The sequence below is a fragment of the Manis javanica genome, chromosome 9 (genome assembly GCF_040802235.1).
Source record: "Manis javanica isolate MJ-LG chromosome 9, MJ_LKY, whole genome shotgun sequence".
Lineage (NCBI taxonomy): Eukaryota > Metazoa > Chordata > Mammalia > Pholidota > Manidae > Manis > Manis javanica.
Window position 1 is genome coordinate 100,221,638 of NC_133164.1, and position 16,579 is coordinate 100,238,216.

Consider the following 16,579-nt stretch of genomic DNA (forward strand, 5'->3'; position numbering starts at 1 on the left):
GACATTACAAAGCTCAACAGAAGAGCCAAGGGGTCTAAGCTTTCACCATTTCCAGGGACAGCACTGCAGAGCGGCAAGTATGGATCCTGGCCCCAGCACTTACAAGGCTCGCTCTCTCTCTGTCTCTCTCTCTCTCTCTCTCTCTGTCTGTGTGTGTGTCTCTCTCTCTCTATCTCTCTCTCTCCATTTCCTCATCCACAAAACCAGGACGATAAAAGCTCCTGTGACATGGTTGTTATGAGGATTACATGAGTTAAAACTTTAACTCATCAACAGCGTGAGTTGAAACAGAACAGTGCCTGGCCTGTAGTAAGCACTGAAGGATGTTGGCCATCATTTTATATTTATTATATGCCTTTGTACCAGGCCAGCCTGTTTACAGGTGAAAATAGTTATTGGAATGGGACCACTGCCATGTGGCCTTCCACATTTTTAGAATAAACTATAATTTTTCACAGCTGTCAACCTCCAGACTCACAAAACAGGAGCCATGTTTTTGGCTCCAAGTTAAGGCTCAGCTAACCTCCAGCATTCTCCACTGCATCCATATCTTCTGTGCCCAGCCCCCAGCACGTGGCAGTCATGATGAAGTCATGTTCATCAGAGCCAAATCTGATCCCAAACTGGCTCCCTATGGTCCTGCTGCTTCTACAATGGTAGCGGTAGGGCTCTAGACAAGTGCCTACAAAAATACGTTTAAAATCTAAGGCAGGCACATGCAGCAACCATTTTCCAGTAAGCAGAACGCACTGAAGGGTATGCTGTGTTACTGTAGATCCTTATGTATAAAGACTACAGCTGCCATCTCCTGATCTCCTAGGGAAGGAGGCCAGGTGGAAAACTTCTACCCCTTAACTATAAAGCTGTTTTCACTGACCTGCTGAGCTTTTGGAGTCAGATATAATTCAGAGCCAGGCTTCAAACGGATCTGATCCTCAGTAGGAACCTGAATGGAAAGGAAGGCAGCCATTCCTCGAGCAACCACTCGGAACCTTACACATGAGGGAGACAAGCAAATGACTATTAAAATAAGCATTTTAAAATACCACCAGATTCTCTACTACAAAACAAGATAAACACATCTCTGGACCTAATGTTGTTAGTCTCTTCAGGAAAATCTTAAAAGATGATCAAGAAGGAGCCTTAATCTTCCCTTCCATTATCACTGCCCAAACAATGAAAGCATAATTCAGACTCAAGAACGAAAATGTTAGCAAAGATGTAGAATAACTGGAACTCTAAGGCACTGTGGTGGGAATGTAAAAAATGGTGTGGGCACTTTGGAAAATAGTGTGGCAGTTCCTCAGTAAGTTAAACAGAGTAACCACATGACCCAGCAATTCTACTTCTGGGTAGATACTCAAAAGAACTGAAAACAGGTGTTCTAACAAATCTTGTAAACATATTTTATAGCAGCTGTTCACAATAACTAAAAAGTGGAAACAACCAAATATTGACCAACTGATGAATGAATAAACAAAGTATAGTATAGCTATACAATGGAATATTATTTAGCCATAAAAAGGAATGAACTATTGATACCTGCTGCAATGTGGATTAACCCTGAAACTTCATGCCAAGTGAAAGAAGCCAGACACAAGAGGCCACATATTATATATTCCACTTACATGCAATGTTCACAACAGATATAACACACAAAGTCAGAAAGTCAATCAGTGGTTATCAGACACTTAGGGGAGAGAGGAATAAGGACTGACTACTTATTGAGTATAGGATTTCCTTTTGGGGTGATAGAAATGTTCTGCAACTAGACAGTAGTGATGGTTACAACAACATCATGAATGTACTAAATGCCACTGAATCGTACATTCTAAAGGGACTACCATGACAAATTTTATGTTATGCATATTTTGCCACAATTTAAGTGAATCAAAATCACATGGTCCTGCCAGTCTACCATCAAGGAAGAAGCATGACATCTAACTAGTTTGGATTGGATGATTCCCTAACCTGCAACAACAGAACAGACTGTTCCACAAGAATGCCAATTCAGAATGGTATGAGGACTCTTCTTTAACACTGAGAAGGGCTTTAAAAGAAATCCATAATGCAAATAAGTATTATGAGATAAAATGGAAGCCTAGTGGCACATTCTTTCATGCCTTGGAATTTTTAGCCACAAAAACCTAGTCTTGCTTCTCATTATCTTTCCTTCTTATCAGTGAACTTAAACTAATCTTGACTTCACAGCTCTAATAGGCTGAGTCCCTCGTGGGCCCTGGACTGCCCTGATAAACTGGGGCATTTGACCTGACCTTGCACACCATCCTTTGATCAAAACTAAAACAAAATTAGTAGTGTGGTCAGGTTACATGGTCAAAATACAAGAGATTTTACTAAGAAAATGCTCTTTGAACATAAAAACAAAGTTGTTTTAATAGGAGAAGGAATAAATATGTTTTTAAATATATAAAAAATAAAGAGGCTCTAATTAATTTTTTTCTCTTAGCCTTTGGAGAAACCAAGCCCCTAAGTCAAAAAACCTACTAAAGTATCACAATAGCTAAGGAGGTACAGACACTGAGGCCGATTTAGAGGAGCAGCAGCAGGTGCTTCCTTACCTGTTAGATAAGGGCGACTTCCGGCCCAACCCAATTGCTCCCAGAATCCCAGAGCTGAGTCTCTCCTCGGCCAGCAGGCTCTGCCTGCTCTGAAGCATGAGCAGAATTCGAATGACAGACTCCGTCAAGACCGAGTCATTCTGCTCCGTCTGAATCAGGGACAGCTGCAAGGCCTGGTGCCACCACACAAACAGCTTTGCCTCTTCCTGCACAGAGCTAGGAGGCAGCCCAGGAAGAAAAGACAATCAGAAGTGTCTTCTTTCCACTGCCATTTAACTGAAAGCCCACATTTGACTTTTAAGTATAGAGGGCATTTACTACTTTAAAAGCTTAGGCTGATGTGTACTAATGTTAATAAAGCCATGAGACTGTATAAGCTGCCATTCACTGAGCACTACTCATGCTGGGCATGATGGTATGGGCTTCACTTCTTTCACCTAATCCTCCTAACAACCCCATAAGTTACACACTGTTACCCCTACTCTAACTGATAAGAAACCAAAGGTTGCTGCTTCAAAATGGCTGCTTTAAGAAATAAAAACACTGTTCAGATAATTAGCCCAGGCAAGTAAAAATCTTTCTGAAACAAGTGTCACTGTATCTCATAAACTTGTTTGTTACTCATGTATCAGTTGGTTCTGTGCACTTAAAAGAACGCTTACTTAAAACCCTAAATTCCAAATTATCCAAATACAAGTGAGTTTGAGACAGCAGCTGGAAGGCCAGCTCACCTTGGATACGCCTGTTCCAACCACTTGCTCAAGATGAGCAACACTTTCATTTCGTTCCTTAGAGTCTGTTCACTATTTAAACACTGAAGCAAGTAGACATGAAGAGTCAAGTAACTGCCCAGGGACAGGCACTCCTGCAGAAACTCTTCTATGGTGAGCTCAGGAACTTGAAGGGACACCAGAATGGGGCCCCATCCTGAATTCTGGCTGAGGGAGCCTAAGAAATGAGCAACAAAAGGAGACAGCAAAATAAAAGCAAGAATCAAATTATTTAAGTACTTTAATGAATCTTTTCAAGCTTCATGTCAAGAAAACATTGCCCAGATTGACCCTAGAAGCCACAAAAGTGAAACGTGCCTTGCAGCTTAGACTGGGAAGTCCACATGTTAAATGCCTGCCCTCTGTTTAGCCACTGTGGAAGGTTAAGAAGTCAGAATTCAGGGCAGCACTTTTATAAATCATCTTACTCCTCATACAATCATTAACATCACATGTAGGCAGACATTGCCTGTCCCAGTCATCTAACAGTTTTAACTTCACCTAAATACCATTTTGTTATGAATACTGATGCTTTTTCAAGAGAATTATTATTATTCTCTCCATCTGAAGTATTTTTGCTTATCAAAGCTTAGTTTGACTCATCTGGGTGGAAATCCTTGAAAATGTTTCACAACCTACAAAGAGCACTTTAATTTTAGTAACAGAATGATTTTTGAAGCAGGAATGTTACCCTAGCAGTTCTCAATTCTTTGTGGGGAAATAAGGGTGAGGTAACATGGTGACATGCACAGCAACTTCCATGGAGGACATGGGGACATGGGTTGTTCCCAGGGTATCAAGAAGGGGCACAGGGAGGTTTTGGGCACTTCCTGGCATTCTCAGTCCAATACCCTTTGCTCCTTCCCACTGCATGCACTATGATGTGCATCCAGGTATCAGAATTAAAAGTGCTGTTCTGAGCAACTCTTAGTCAAACCAGGTGGTTTCCATCATGAGAGATTAGAGGTAGGGAATAAGAAACATTACAGAAGGTGAGGGTGGAGGGAGTTACCTCTTAATAAAAGTTTAAAAGATGTGACAGGAAGCCATAGAAGGACTCCTGTGAAAGATCATTTTAAGTGTCAAATTAGGGAAAATTAATTAGAAGGTCTTAATAGATTCTAGTTTATAGCATTTGTTTGAGGACCATAACTAAGCCTGTAACATATACAATTTGTCTCATAAAAGTTTGGTCTCATACTCCAGAACTAATGTAAAATGAATAGAGGTTTCTGGCACTGAAACATGACTATAGTAAAGACATGGGCCATCGGTTCCTGTGCTAAACTGAAGATCTTTATGAGAAAAACAGAAGATATTGTGAAACATCAACACCTCTTACAAATAAATTAGGGTGTTATAATGCCTCACTGGAAGGGTCTGGAAAGCTCTCCCTTCTGACAAAGCTTTAACGTACCCTGGAAAGGACTGACCTAACGAGAGCCTCTTACCTTCTTTGAAGTAGGCAGTGATGCAGGCTTCTGTAGTCTCGGCCATGTGTCGGACAGAAGCTAGGCTCTGGCAGGCTGCTGTTAAAAGGGGCAGCACCACCAGCCCGTGCACTTTCTGCCCAATCCAGGCCCGGATACTGCCCCGCAGGAACTCTGCCGTTGGAATAGTTGCATTGTTCATCATCATTAGGACTTCCCTAAAGAGACTGCTGAGGGCCATGTGGCGGGTCTGGCTGTCCACATCTAAAGAGGAACACAGACACATGCCAGTGAAAGGTGGAAGAATGGCAGCATGAATACAATCAAGGGAACAACAGTGCTTCAATCTCTGGCTGCTGTAAGGGCAGATTTTACAATTCTAAGGACTGATCTCAGGGACCAGAAAGAAGATTCTGGATGGTGGTTAGCTTTCAAGGATAGGATGTTGCACATCAGTACTTAGTAAGAGCAAAGAAGGAAACTACTGCAGGATCTTAGATTACAGCAGTGTGGCCGAGCAGCACTGGACCAAGTGGACGTACCAAGCTGGTGTGGAAGAGTAACTTATTTATCAGAACATGCTTAACTAGTCTTTATTTTCCAAACTTTTCTCATGCAGGAAACCAAAAACATAGATCTCAGGTGTCATTTGATAAACAGATTAGAAACAGTTCCTCCACCCCCACCACTGCCAAACCTATTGATATTCTAGAGGTATTTGAAAGGAATAAAGGCTATTACTTAAAACAAAATACAAAAGTAAGGAAAGGAAAAACCTTTTAAAGTCTTTTTAAAAGGGCTCTTAACAGCAGCTCTTTTATTTCTTTGCTTTTTAAATAAGAAAAGGACAGACTAGTAATATACATGGGTCTTGCCAACAAATTAAGAGATGAAAAGAGCAGAGAATGTAAGACACAGAGCAAATTCATGTTAAAAGAGAACCACAAATGAGTTGGTTACTGAGGTAGATTCCTTCTTCATATTTAAAAATAGAAAATATATTTCACTGAGATTTTTTGGAGAAAACTATTCAACAGGCTCCGTTTTTGCCAACTACTCACTGTTCTTAAGTTAGATTAAAAAAATATATTTTTAATGGAATAGAATTGAGACTTCTAACACAAGGCTCCAGCGGGAGCAAGGAAGTCTTACTCAATTTTACTCATCACACCAGTCAAACCAAACTCACCCACTTGCACAATGTCAGACACACCCTAACAATGTTACTGTAAGACCTACTTACTATCGAGCAAGGACTTATTTTAAAAATTTAGGAAAAATATTAACAGTATATGTTACACGTTTTTTTTCATATATTTTCATAGGTATAAATATTTTTGGTAATAAAGGTCTTAACCTCTGAATTTCAGGTGAATAGCAATTTTAATTTTAATTTATCTTTTAATTATGACTCACAGAAACAGAAAATTACTACAATAAGCCTCCTAATAGATCCCAGCCTCTCCCCTCCCTATTTATCATAAACACAGCCAACAAATATTTTCTTAAAACCCAGATTGATCCCATCACTCCCCTTAATCAAAAGATTAAGATCTTTTGAGAACGCCCTCCTCTCCTTTGCCTGGCCAGCTATTATTCACCCTCCCTGGTCTAATCACATGTAACCAACTCTAAAATAATTTCCCCCATATTCCTGCTAATTTTTCTTTTTGTTCTTTTCACATTCACTGAGGGTTTGTTGACTTGCCAGCCTGATGGTAAAATTTTAAGGGCATTATCTCCTTCCATACTTACAAGATCTGTATGAAACAGGTACGATTACTATCCCCATTTTGCAAATGAGGTTATACAACTTTTTTTAAGGTCACACAGCTACTAAGTAGTAAAGCCAGGAAGTCTGGTTCCAGAATCTGTATTTTTAACTACCATATTATATACTCTCTCTGATAAATCTATGTTGTAGATAGATGCAAGAAATTTCAACTTTTTTTTGTTCATCAATACTAACCAACTTGAACACCAGCTTACTTTCTATTACTATGCTCTCTAAATACTATTCACAAACAATATTTAAACATAAAATGTTTGTGAGATTCATTCATGCTGTTACAGATTTTCACTGCTATAGTTTATTTTCACTACTTTTTCCATTCTATTCTATAAATACATAACAATTCACCCCTTACACTGAACATACAGGCTGTTTCTAGTTTGGGACACCCTCAGATGCATAGCTATGGACATCACTCATGTTTCTCAGAGCATAGCTATATACATTTCTTTTATATCACAGGGTCACAGGATAGATGATGCTTTTAAAAATGGTTCTATCAATTTACTGATCAGCAGTATATGAGTTACAGTGATCTACATCCTTGCTAATACTTAATATTGAAGAAGTCTTTTTAATTTTAGACATTTTGGTAGATAGGTCATTGTAAGTCACTAAAATAAAGGTCTTAATTTGCATTTCCCTAATTGTTAGTAAGGTTTTGCACCTTTCTGTATATATATATTGGTCATTAAGATATTGTTTTATAGAATGTCAATTCAAGGCTCTTGTTCATTTTGCTCTATTGGGTTGTTTCTTCCTTATCCAGCGTGACAATTATAGGCATTCATATTTAATATAATTACTGATAAAATTGGCTCAAAATCTACTATCTTACTATATGCCTTCCAGTTGTTCCTCCCATTTACATTCTTTCTCTTTTCCTTCTTTTATAATGTTTCCTACTATTCTACCTTTTTTCTCTTTTAGTTTGAAAGTTAGAAACTCCTAACATTTGTATAGTGGATGACTTACAAATTACATCACGCTTCCTTGATTTTTCAGACTGATATTAACTGGTTCCCAGACAAGGTAAAGGCTTTGTAACATTCTAACTCCTGTCACCCTCCCTTCTGTTGCCATAACACAGTAAGACATCACTATTATTACTGTTTTATACAAATTTCATTTAGATTTACCTACACATTTACCAGTTTCATTGCTCTTCATCCTTAGTTTCCTCCTATTTATTTTCTCTATGACTTTCCTTCCTTCTATAGTCTTTGCTTGTATTTTGCTGTTCTTTTTATAAACTTAACTGGATTCTTATTAATTTTCAGCTTTTAAAATTTTAATATAAGTATTAAAGGCCATGAAATTAAGTCCCATATTAGCTGTATTCCACACATTCTGATGCATTCTATCTTTTCATTTAGTTCTAAATATTTTAAATTCCTACTATGTTGCTCCTTTGGTCATTAGTTATTTAAAAGTTTGCTTCTTAATTTCCAATGTTTAGTTCCTTCCCACCCCACCACCATTATATTTTGTTACTGACATCTAAGTTCACTGTCCTGTGTTAATGTTCAATACCCATCCTTTGGGATTGGTTAAGACTTGCATTAAGCCTAGTTAAGGGGTCAAGTTCCTTAACTGTCCCTTGTGAGCCAGCTACAGTGTGTACTGTGCATTTTCAGGACACATCGTTCTCCACTTACCCATTACATCCATCTGGACTGTACAGACTTCCTACAGCCTTCCTGATTTCCTGTCTACTTCACCTATTGTGAGTCATACATCAAAATCTCTCATTGTGAGTGACATTGACATTTCTCTAGTTTTGTCAATTTTCACTTTATGTATTTACATTTGCTACTGCATTATTAGGTACAAGTAAGTTTATAATTATTATATCCTCCTGGTGAATTAAACCTTTTATCAATTTCCAGTGACTCTCCTTATCTTTACTAAAGTTTATTTCTTATTTTTTTCTCATGCAACTTTAAGGCAGAAAAACACACTAGAGATCATCTAGTTCTTAATGGTTTCTGCCTTATAGTTCTCTCTGCCTAATGTTAAGAAAGCTATGCCAATTTTCTATTTTAATATTTGCCTGACAGGGCTGCCTTATTGAAAGTTTTCTATATCCTATGCTCTAGATGTACTTCTAATACAGCTTAAAGCTAGACACCATTGAGTATTTAATCCAATCCAACAATCTTTGTCTTTTAACCTGAGTATTGGTCCATTTACATTTACTGATATGTTTTAATTTTACTGTCTTATTTTTGGTCATTTTTCTCACCTTCTCCATGCTTCTTTCTTGCCTTCTTTGGATTGCACATATTTTGGGAATTCCTTTTTATCTCTCTACACACCTGGAGATTATACATTTTATTTCTATTCTTTTGGTGAATTTCTTAGAATTTTCAACACTCATATTTTACAAGATGTAAATTTAGTCCATTTACCTCCTCAAACAATAATAAACTTTAGAATTCTTGTAATTTAACCTCCTTCCTAACTTTAATATACTTGTGATCATGTAATTTCATTTTAGCTCTTGCTTTTTAAACCCCTAAATGCATGATTATTATAGTTTTACATAGGCAGTTCTGTTTATATATATTTGCATAGGTAGTCACATTTTAGCACTGTCTCTGCTTATTTTTCCTTTGTGCAACCTAAACCTTTTACGAGTGACCACTTTATTTCTACTTAGAGAACACACATTAGTATTTCCTTTAGTGATGTCTACTGGGAAGAACATTCTCAGTATTCTATGAAAATATCTTTATTTCATCTTCATTCTTGAAAGACGGCTTTTCTTAGTTTACAATTCCAGGTTATAAGTCATTTCCTCACAGCATATTGAAGTTGTTGATCCATGCCTTACAGCTTCCTTTGTTGCAGCTCCGAGTTGGCTGTCAGTCAGTGTAAGTATTGTTCCACTGTAGGTACTCTGTCTTCCCTTCCTGGATGTGGAGTTTTTTTCTTTGTTACCAGTGCTTCTGAAGTTTCCCTATGGTGTCTCCAGGCTGAATTTCTATTTATGCTGCATGGGTTTGCTGGCTTTACTGAATCTAAGGATTGTTGTCTTCAGCAGCGCTGGAAAATTCTCAGCCTTGTGTCTCTTCTGCTATTGCTGCTCCCCAGTTCTGCATGTCCTCTCTTTCTGGCATTCTGACTGGATGACTGGATAGATGTCGATCTTCTCAGCCTACCCCCTATGCCCTTTAACCTCACCTTCCAATTCTTTCTGTCGGTTCTACACTCTGGGTATTTTCTTCATAATTATATTTTCAGTTTCCTAATGTTCCCTTCAGATGGGTTGGATCTGCTGCTAAACGTACTTGTTAACTTTTTAGTAGAATTTTTGTGTTTTTCATTGCAGGAATATCAAATTCTCTCTCAAAGCTGAATATTTCCACAATGCCTTGCTCCTTACTGGTATTTTCAAATCTCTCTTATTTTTAAAAATGTTTAAAATTAAAATTAATTATTGTGCTAATTATTTCAACGTCTTAAGTCTTTATATGTCTGACTATGCTGACTTGCATGTGGTGCCTTGTTTCCTTGTTGTTTTATGACTTTTTAAAAATGTGACATTCCAAGGCCTGAGTTGAAGGTGGGTTCCTTCAAAGAGATCCTGTGGTTACTTTCTGCTGGGCGCCTGGCTACACTGCCAACACAAAACTACTTTAACTCAATTCCCAGGTTGAGGGATTTTTTTGGACAACCTAGGTAGTTATGAATTCATGCTTTAAACCCACAAGAGGGTTACATGTACTTACTAATTTTCAAAAGAGGTAGCTTTCCCTCCACACACACTTAGACATCGACTCAACTCCAAGGTAAACAAGAATTGTCTTTGCTTTCCTCTCCTGGGGGCAGTTTTATTTCTGCCTCATCCTTCACACTGAGGATGCCATCCCAGGGAATTATGCACAGGAACTCTTTATAGATGCCCATCTTCAGCTCCCACCAGGGCTTTATCACCTCCTCCTAATCAAAGAAGGTTCAGCAAAAGCTTGCAAGATGAAAGCTCAGCCTAGATGATTCCTCTTGCCACTTAGCTTCTGACCTGTGAGATTTTCTGGCACCTCGTTAAGTAATTTTTGATTTCTTAAAAACATTTTAACCAGCATTCTTAGTTGTTTTCGGCAAGAGAGGCGGTCAGGATATCCAGTCCCCCAGCTGCTGGGAGCACAAGTTCTCCACATGCAGTTATTTCACAAGCCTACAGGTGACTCTGAAGTGCCCTCCCAGGGAAGAGCCCAAACGCCTAGGAATGCTGCTCTAGGTACCTCCCGATCATTAAATCCAATCATGTAACTTAATCCCCAGCCCGGTTAACCTCACATCAGCATCTGACAGTGTCGGCCCTCCTCACGTTCTTAATGTTCATGCCTTGCCCAGTGTTGAGATGACACAAAATCTCAGCAATCCAGTCATGTTTCTGACCCTGCTTCTCTGAAAACAGAAATGAGAGTGTCCTAACCATCTTCCTGATCTCATAATGCCTTATACACCAGCAGAAATTCATTTACTGAATACATGCATGACTTCGCTGTGGTCACTTACCAGGCGGGTTAAAGACAAGTATATCATCCAAGAGTTTAAACAGTTCCTGTTCTAGGACTGCTAAGGTGATTTTTCCATTTTGTTCCAGGGAGCTGAGGAATTGAACCATCTGATGAATGAAGGCTTGGCATTTTGGAACTGCATCCTGACAAACAGAAAGAGGATTTTTCAAATGAATCCATGCAAGCAGTGTTAACTGAGTATTCCCCAGGAACACAGCAGCACACTGACCGCCTTGGTAGGGAGTGAAGAGCACAGAGCGGGAAGCCACATGCAGACAGGTGTGTAAAGGGCCCTGTGTCCAAGGATATGCAAACCCGGGGGAACACTTAGACTGGAACCCATGTTCTCCCAGATTCCAGTAGAAGATGCTTCCTTTTTTACTACATTAATAACAACATTACCTACACACTTGCCAGGTACTTTTCCAGAAACTTTTATGTTCATTATCTAATTTAATCCTCACAACAATACTTTCAGGCAAGGTAATATTATTTCCAATTCAGATGAGAAAATTAAGGGCAGAATGGTAGTGAGCTGGGCCCTGAGTTTGTCATACTTCAAACTAATGCTCCTAACTTCCCTGCCATTCTGCTGCCAATAACATTCAGATCACTGAACCAACTGCCAGCCCTCAATCCTCCTGACCTCTTGTTAGCATTGACACTGCTAACAAGTAAAAGCTTATCAGAAGAGATAATTAAAACTAAAAGATCTGAGAAGCCAAAATATGAGTACACAATGATACACATCCTCCAACTTTTTCTGCTGAGCCATCACAAGGTTCGAGACTGCCTTTAGCAGCACTTATGTTCTTACAGCTACTGCCAGTCCTGAAGAACACTCTGCCTTTCACAGCACCCACTCAACTTACAAGATGCTTCTGGCCATCAGTAGGAACACAAAGGCCTGCAGAAACTTTCAGGAGCTTCACAATTAATTCAGCAGAAGATTCCTTTGCCAGGATGATGGATGGCTGGTAGTGGCTGCTGAAATAACCTAGCACACTCTGGTATGACACAATATCCACAAGATGCCACGACAGTGAGCTTGTCTGTCCAAGGAGACAAAGTAGAGATGAATCCTAAAAATGAAACACATATTCTGTTAGCTCTAGAGCTCCCGATTTCCCAGAAATGTGTCCTTAACTCGTCTGCGCAGTGACTACTATGATGGATGATGGCCTATGATAAGCCTACAACACTTGAGATGTCAAGTAAGTATCTGCTCAAGTTAGGAGTACTAGTGAAAGTAATAACAAAAGTCTTGACAAAAACACATTAATGTTAAGATTTCTAAGTATTCAGAACCCAGTTTTCAAAGAACTCTCTGATCGGTGGTAGAACTAGCAGTTAATGAGAATTGATTTTTATATTCTAACTCAGGGTTCCCTTCATAATCTAGAATTAGATGATAACTATCTAAGAAAATCAGGCGCCTAGTTGAAGGCACATCCCCTATGCCAAGCATATACCCACTCTGACAGAGGCATCAGGGAAACAACTGAGAAACTACAACTTCACAGACAGTGAGGATCTAGGAGGCCTTGCCACGCCCTCACACAGGCCTTCCAGACTTACTGTTTGGTCTACAAGTTGATCTTCCTTTGCCAGTAAAATCATCATGAAAAGGAGGCAGACGATCATGCTTCGGGTCTCCGGGTGGGGACTGGGACTCCACGCATCAGAGAGTGCACTGACCCAATTGACTTCACAAAGGAGAGAACCCAGAAATAGGAAGCAGCTCTTGGGGCTTCCTCTTTCCACCTAAATGGAAACATATTAAAATCAATGTTATACTTTAAACTGTCTATGGATCTTGAAACTGTGTATAAATCAATTGGTATTTTTTAAAATAACTTTTTCTCAGATTATAAAAATCATTCATAATCCTATCCCCAGAGATTTAGACTTAACATTTATTAATATCTGTCCTTCCACATAAGTAGTACATGTGTACATTTTTCAGTTTGTTTAGGGTTCATTATTAATTCCACTAATTCTTAACAGGAGAGAAATGACCTTTTCTAGCTCCAACCAGGGTGGATTTGCCAGTTAGTCACTGGTGTTCAGGGAGTCTACACAGTCCTCAGGTATGCTGGGACAGGGCAATGGTTGAGAGCTACTAGCCAGCAGTTCCCAAAGCTGACAATGCGTCAGAACCATCTGGAGGATTCACTAAAACACAGATTGCCAGGCCCCACCCTAGTAATTTTAATTCTACTCCCTACTTCTGGATGGGAGCAGGAATTTGCATTTTGAGCAAGTTCCCAAGTGCTGATCCTAGAACCATACCCTGAGACCCACTATAGTGTACACATAATTTTTATATTGCCACTTTAGTAATGTTATGTTATTAAAATGCCTCCATATTATTAGTCATTATAATTTTTTATGATTGTGTAACATTTAATTAAATCCTATTTAAAATATATCAGGGTAGGGCAGATGTATTATAAAGTATATAATCAATGTCAAAGGTATCTCTTAAAAACCTATTTCAAGTCTGTTTAAAATAAAACATGGCCAGCTACAAATTTTTCCTTTTAAAATGAAGATTAAAAAGCTGTACTCCATTTATAAAGTCACAATCAATGGAATTTGGTGATGATTCACATTCTCCTATTATTAACATCATTGTATTATGCTAACTACTTATTCTTTTCCCTTGTAGAAAATCGTATTTCATCCTCCTTTATAATCTATTCTTTATCCTCACCCTCAACCCCTCAAAAAACATCATACTTTATTATGCCAAGAAAACGCATAGACCCAAAAGGTTCTCAGCTTCAGGGCAGGCCAAGGCCAGCTATCATTAGACTAAAACTCCTAGAGAAAGAGTCTCCAGGATCCCTTTACAGACTGTCCTACTAGTTAATCTGTCTTACAGCTAAAGCTGCCCACTTACTTAATGCTGTCTTATAGCTCTTTAAACAAACACTCTCTTCCATGTTCAGAATGGTGATGAATATCTATGTAGTGCCTGTTTCATACACTAAGCCTAGCTATAAAACCATTCTTGGCCTAGACAACTGTCCTCCACTTTCTTTTGGGCTCAGCTACAAGAGCAGCTCCAGATAGGATCTCCAATTACAGCAGTAGAAGACTGCAGTACAGTTCACTAATTGTCACAAGTAACTGTGGACCTGCAGTAATGAAAGCACTTAAGATGTCCCAATAAGAAATATGACATTGTTAGGTGTACACCCAAATGAACTGGCAACTATGAACAAATTAACAAATGATCATAAAAAGCTAAGACAAGATTATAAAGGGTTTTTTAAAATAGAAACTTAATAAGAACAACAAAAATCCTGACTGGTTTTGACACTGCTATGCCTACTTTCTGTAACTACTGCCTCTTCTACAAACACCCACGCACAAACTTACTGGCACTTTCCCAGGTTATTTCAGATCTTTATATGATGATGATGCATCACTGGTTGTTACAGTGCACTTCTATCTCTTACAACCTAATTATTCCCTCACATAACTGCTTAAAGAAACTAATGGCTTGTATACCAACTTACCTTTTGCTTTAATAGAACTTTTAACAATAGGTAGTTCTAATGATACTATCCTAGAAAAACAAGCATACACTGAAACACCAAGATTGTGTGTGACAAAGTCATTAAAACGTACTCATACAGCAATCACTAAAATCTAGGGTACAGCTGCCAGATTACAGACAAAAATCCTTCTCTGGGTTTTAAAAATAGTCCTGTCTTTGACTCATCTACTAACACAATGAAATGGTTTCCACGGGATGCTTGTTTTATACAAACACAACTTGGGTGACACGTAATGCGGGCACGGTCTGTTCTGGCACACTCTGCACCTGTGCCTAGAGACCACAGTGAACTTGCCATTCCTGGAGGCCAGGCTGTGCCACGCAGAGCAAAGGGCTTACTTTAAAGAAGGCCTCCATGAGCATCTGGTCAGGGTGCAGGTCCCTCCACGGGAGCTTCCGGTAGGCGCTATGAAAAGCATACAGAATGAAGTCTGGCATTCTGGGGGCTGTACACGTTTCACAGTAATGCATAAGGTGTAACCGAAGGGCTCCATCATCACCTGGCAACAGCTTATCTAAAAAGAAAAAGAAAATACAGCTGAAGACAATTTGTTTGTCTTCTAAAAACAAACTAATGCAAAATACAAATTTGAACTAAAAGTTTAAAACCTAAGGTTCTTAATACTTACCCAATTTCAAAGATTTTCATGTGACAGGGAAAAAAAACCTGATGGCACAGCTATAATTATATCATTATGACACTGTAATGAAGAATGGTACTCTAGTCACTTACTTGGGTAATGGCAATGGGTAAGTAGTATGTGGAAGATAGCAGGAGTGATCGATTTATCTTCAAAACTTTAAAATATATAACTTTTTAACTCAAATACACGTGCATAACCCAACCAATTCGAGGTATCCCTTCAGTCTGTTGCCTTCAGCATGTGTTCAGTCTCCTGTTTAGCACTTTATCCATTTGGCACCTTGGAGGAATCCAGTATTTCTCAAAAGAAAAGTTCCAAATGACTATAGCTTCATCCCTGGTGAAAACTAGACTATTAACTGTCATTCAAGAAAGTCATCCTAAAATGAATCTCATGCTCTTCTGTGACTTGGATCATTCAGTGCTGTCCTCAAAAGTATCAATTACCTTAGTGTCCTCAAGAGCTAATGATGAGAGAGGGATATTTAGTCTAAAACAGATTCTTTCAGAATGTGTGGTTCTATGCAAAGGAATGGAATTCAGTCAAAGAAGAGAGAACCACTCACAATAAGAACAGAAACCTGATGGTGTCTTTCAACACTGACTTTTGAAAAATGACCGTGAGCACCAACACAGGGAACCAGTTCACTTATCACTTCTAACATTCCTGTGCTCTCGATTCCCAGTCCATACTTTGTTCTACAACATGAAACATTAACACGTTTTAACAACCTTTTAACATAGGGGTGAAGGGTAGCATTTAAATATGGATTAAAAAATTGTTTTGTTTAAATAAGGATGGATACATAGGTAAGAGATGTCTAGGAAGTCATCTCTTAGGACAAGACTGAGCTTCTAGTCCCAGCCCAGACACAAATAAGTTCTGTGACCTCAGATAAATTCATTTTGCATTTCAAATCCTCGTTTTCTCATCTTTCGGTGAGCTGGATCAGATGAGCTCACTAAAAGGCCACCATGGAGCCCTTCCTCCTGCTTTGCACAGTCCTTCTACCTCCTCTCTCAGCTCAGTTACCAATCCTCAATGGCATCCGTGCACCCTCCTGTTCCTAAGCAATTTCAAACTTGAGAATCACAGGAAGGAGCCTGTGAGAGTGCCTGCCCTTAAACTAAGAAAGCAAACACAGCGCCTTTGGGACAATAATTTGATGCTCAAGTATTCTTACCACTAATAAACATATTCTGGGTGGGAAAAAGCAGCTAGAAGTCTGCCTTTCCAAAAAAAAAAAAGAGTATTATTAAGATTTCAT

General features: G+C 38.9%; 1 protein-coding gene and 1 long non-coding RNA gene across 7 annotated transcripts in view; one reads left to right on the forward strand and one right to left on the reverse strand.

The window, feature by feature from the left end:
- Positions 1-16,579, reverse strand: part of EPG5 (ectopic P-granules 5 autophagy tethering factor) — a 102,391-nt gene that overhangs the window by 5,247 nt on the left and 80,565 nt on the right. For all 6 annotated transcript variants that reach the window (XM_073212983.1, XM_073212982.1, XM_073212981.1 and 3 more), the window contains 8 exons: positions 15,008-15,183; positions 12,679-12,864; positions 11,973-12,182; positions 11,099-11,243; positions 4,804-5,046; positions 3,314-3,530; positions 2,583-2,798; positions 878-992 (listed from right to left, as the gene is read on the reverse strand). In XM_073212983.1, the coding sequence (XP_073069084.1) occupies positions 878-992; positions 2,583-2,798; positions 3,314-3,530; positions 4,804-5,046; positions 11,099-11,243; positions 11,973-12,182; positions 12,679-12,864; positions 15,008-15,183 (1,508 nt within the window). The remainder of the gene's footprint in view (positions 1-877; positions 993-2,582; positions 2,799-3,313; positions 3,531-4,803; positions 5,047-11,098; positions 11,244-11,972; positions 12,183-12,678; positions 12,865-15,007; positions 15,184-16,579) is intronic.
- LOC140843437 (uncharacterized) lies at positions 11,261-12,903 on the forward strand. Its single transcript, XR_012121209.1, has 3 exons — positions 11,261-11,379; positions 12,210-12,314; positions 12,712-12,903. It is a non-coding gene; the product is annotated as an uncharacterized lncRNA (long non-coding RNA).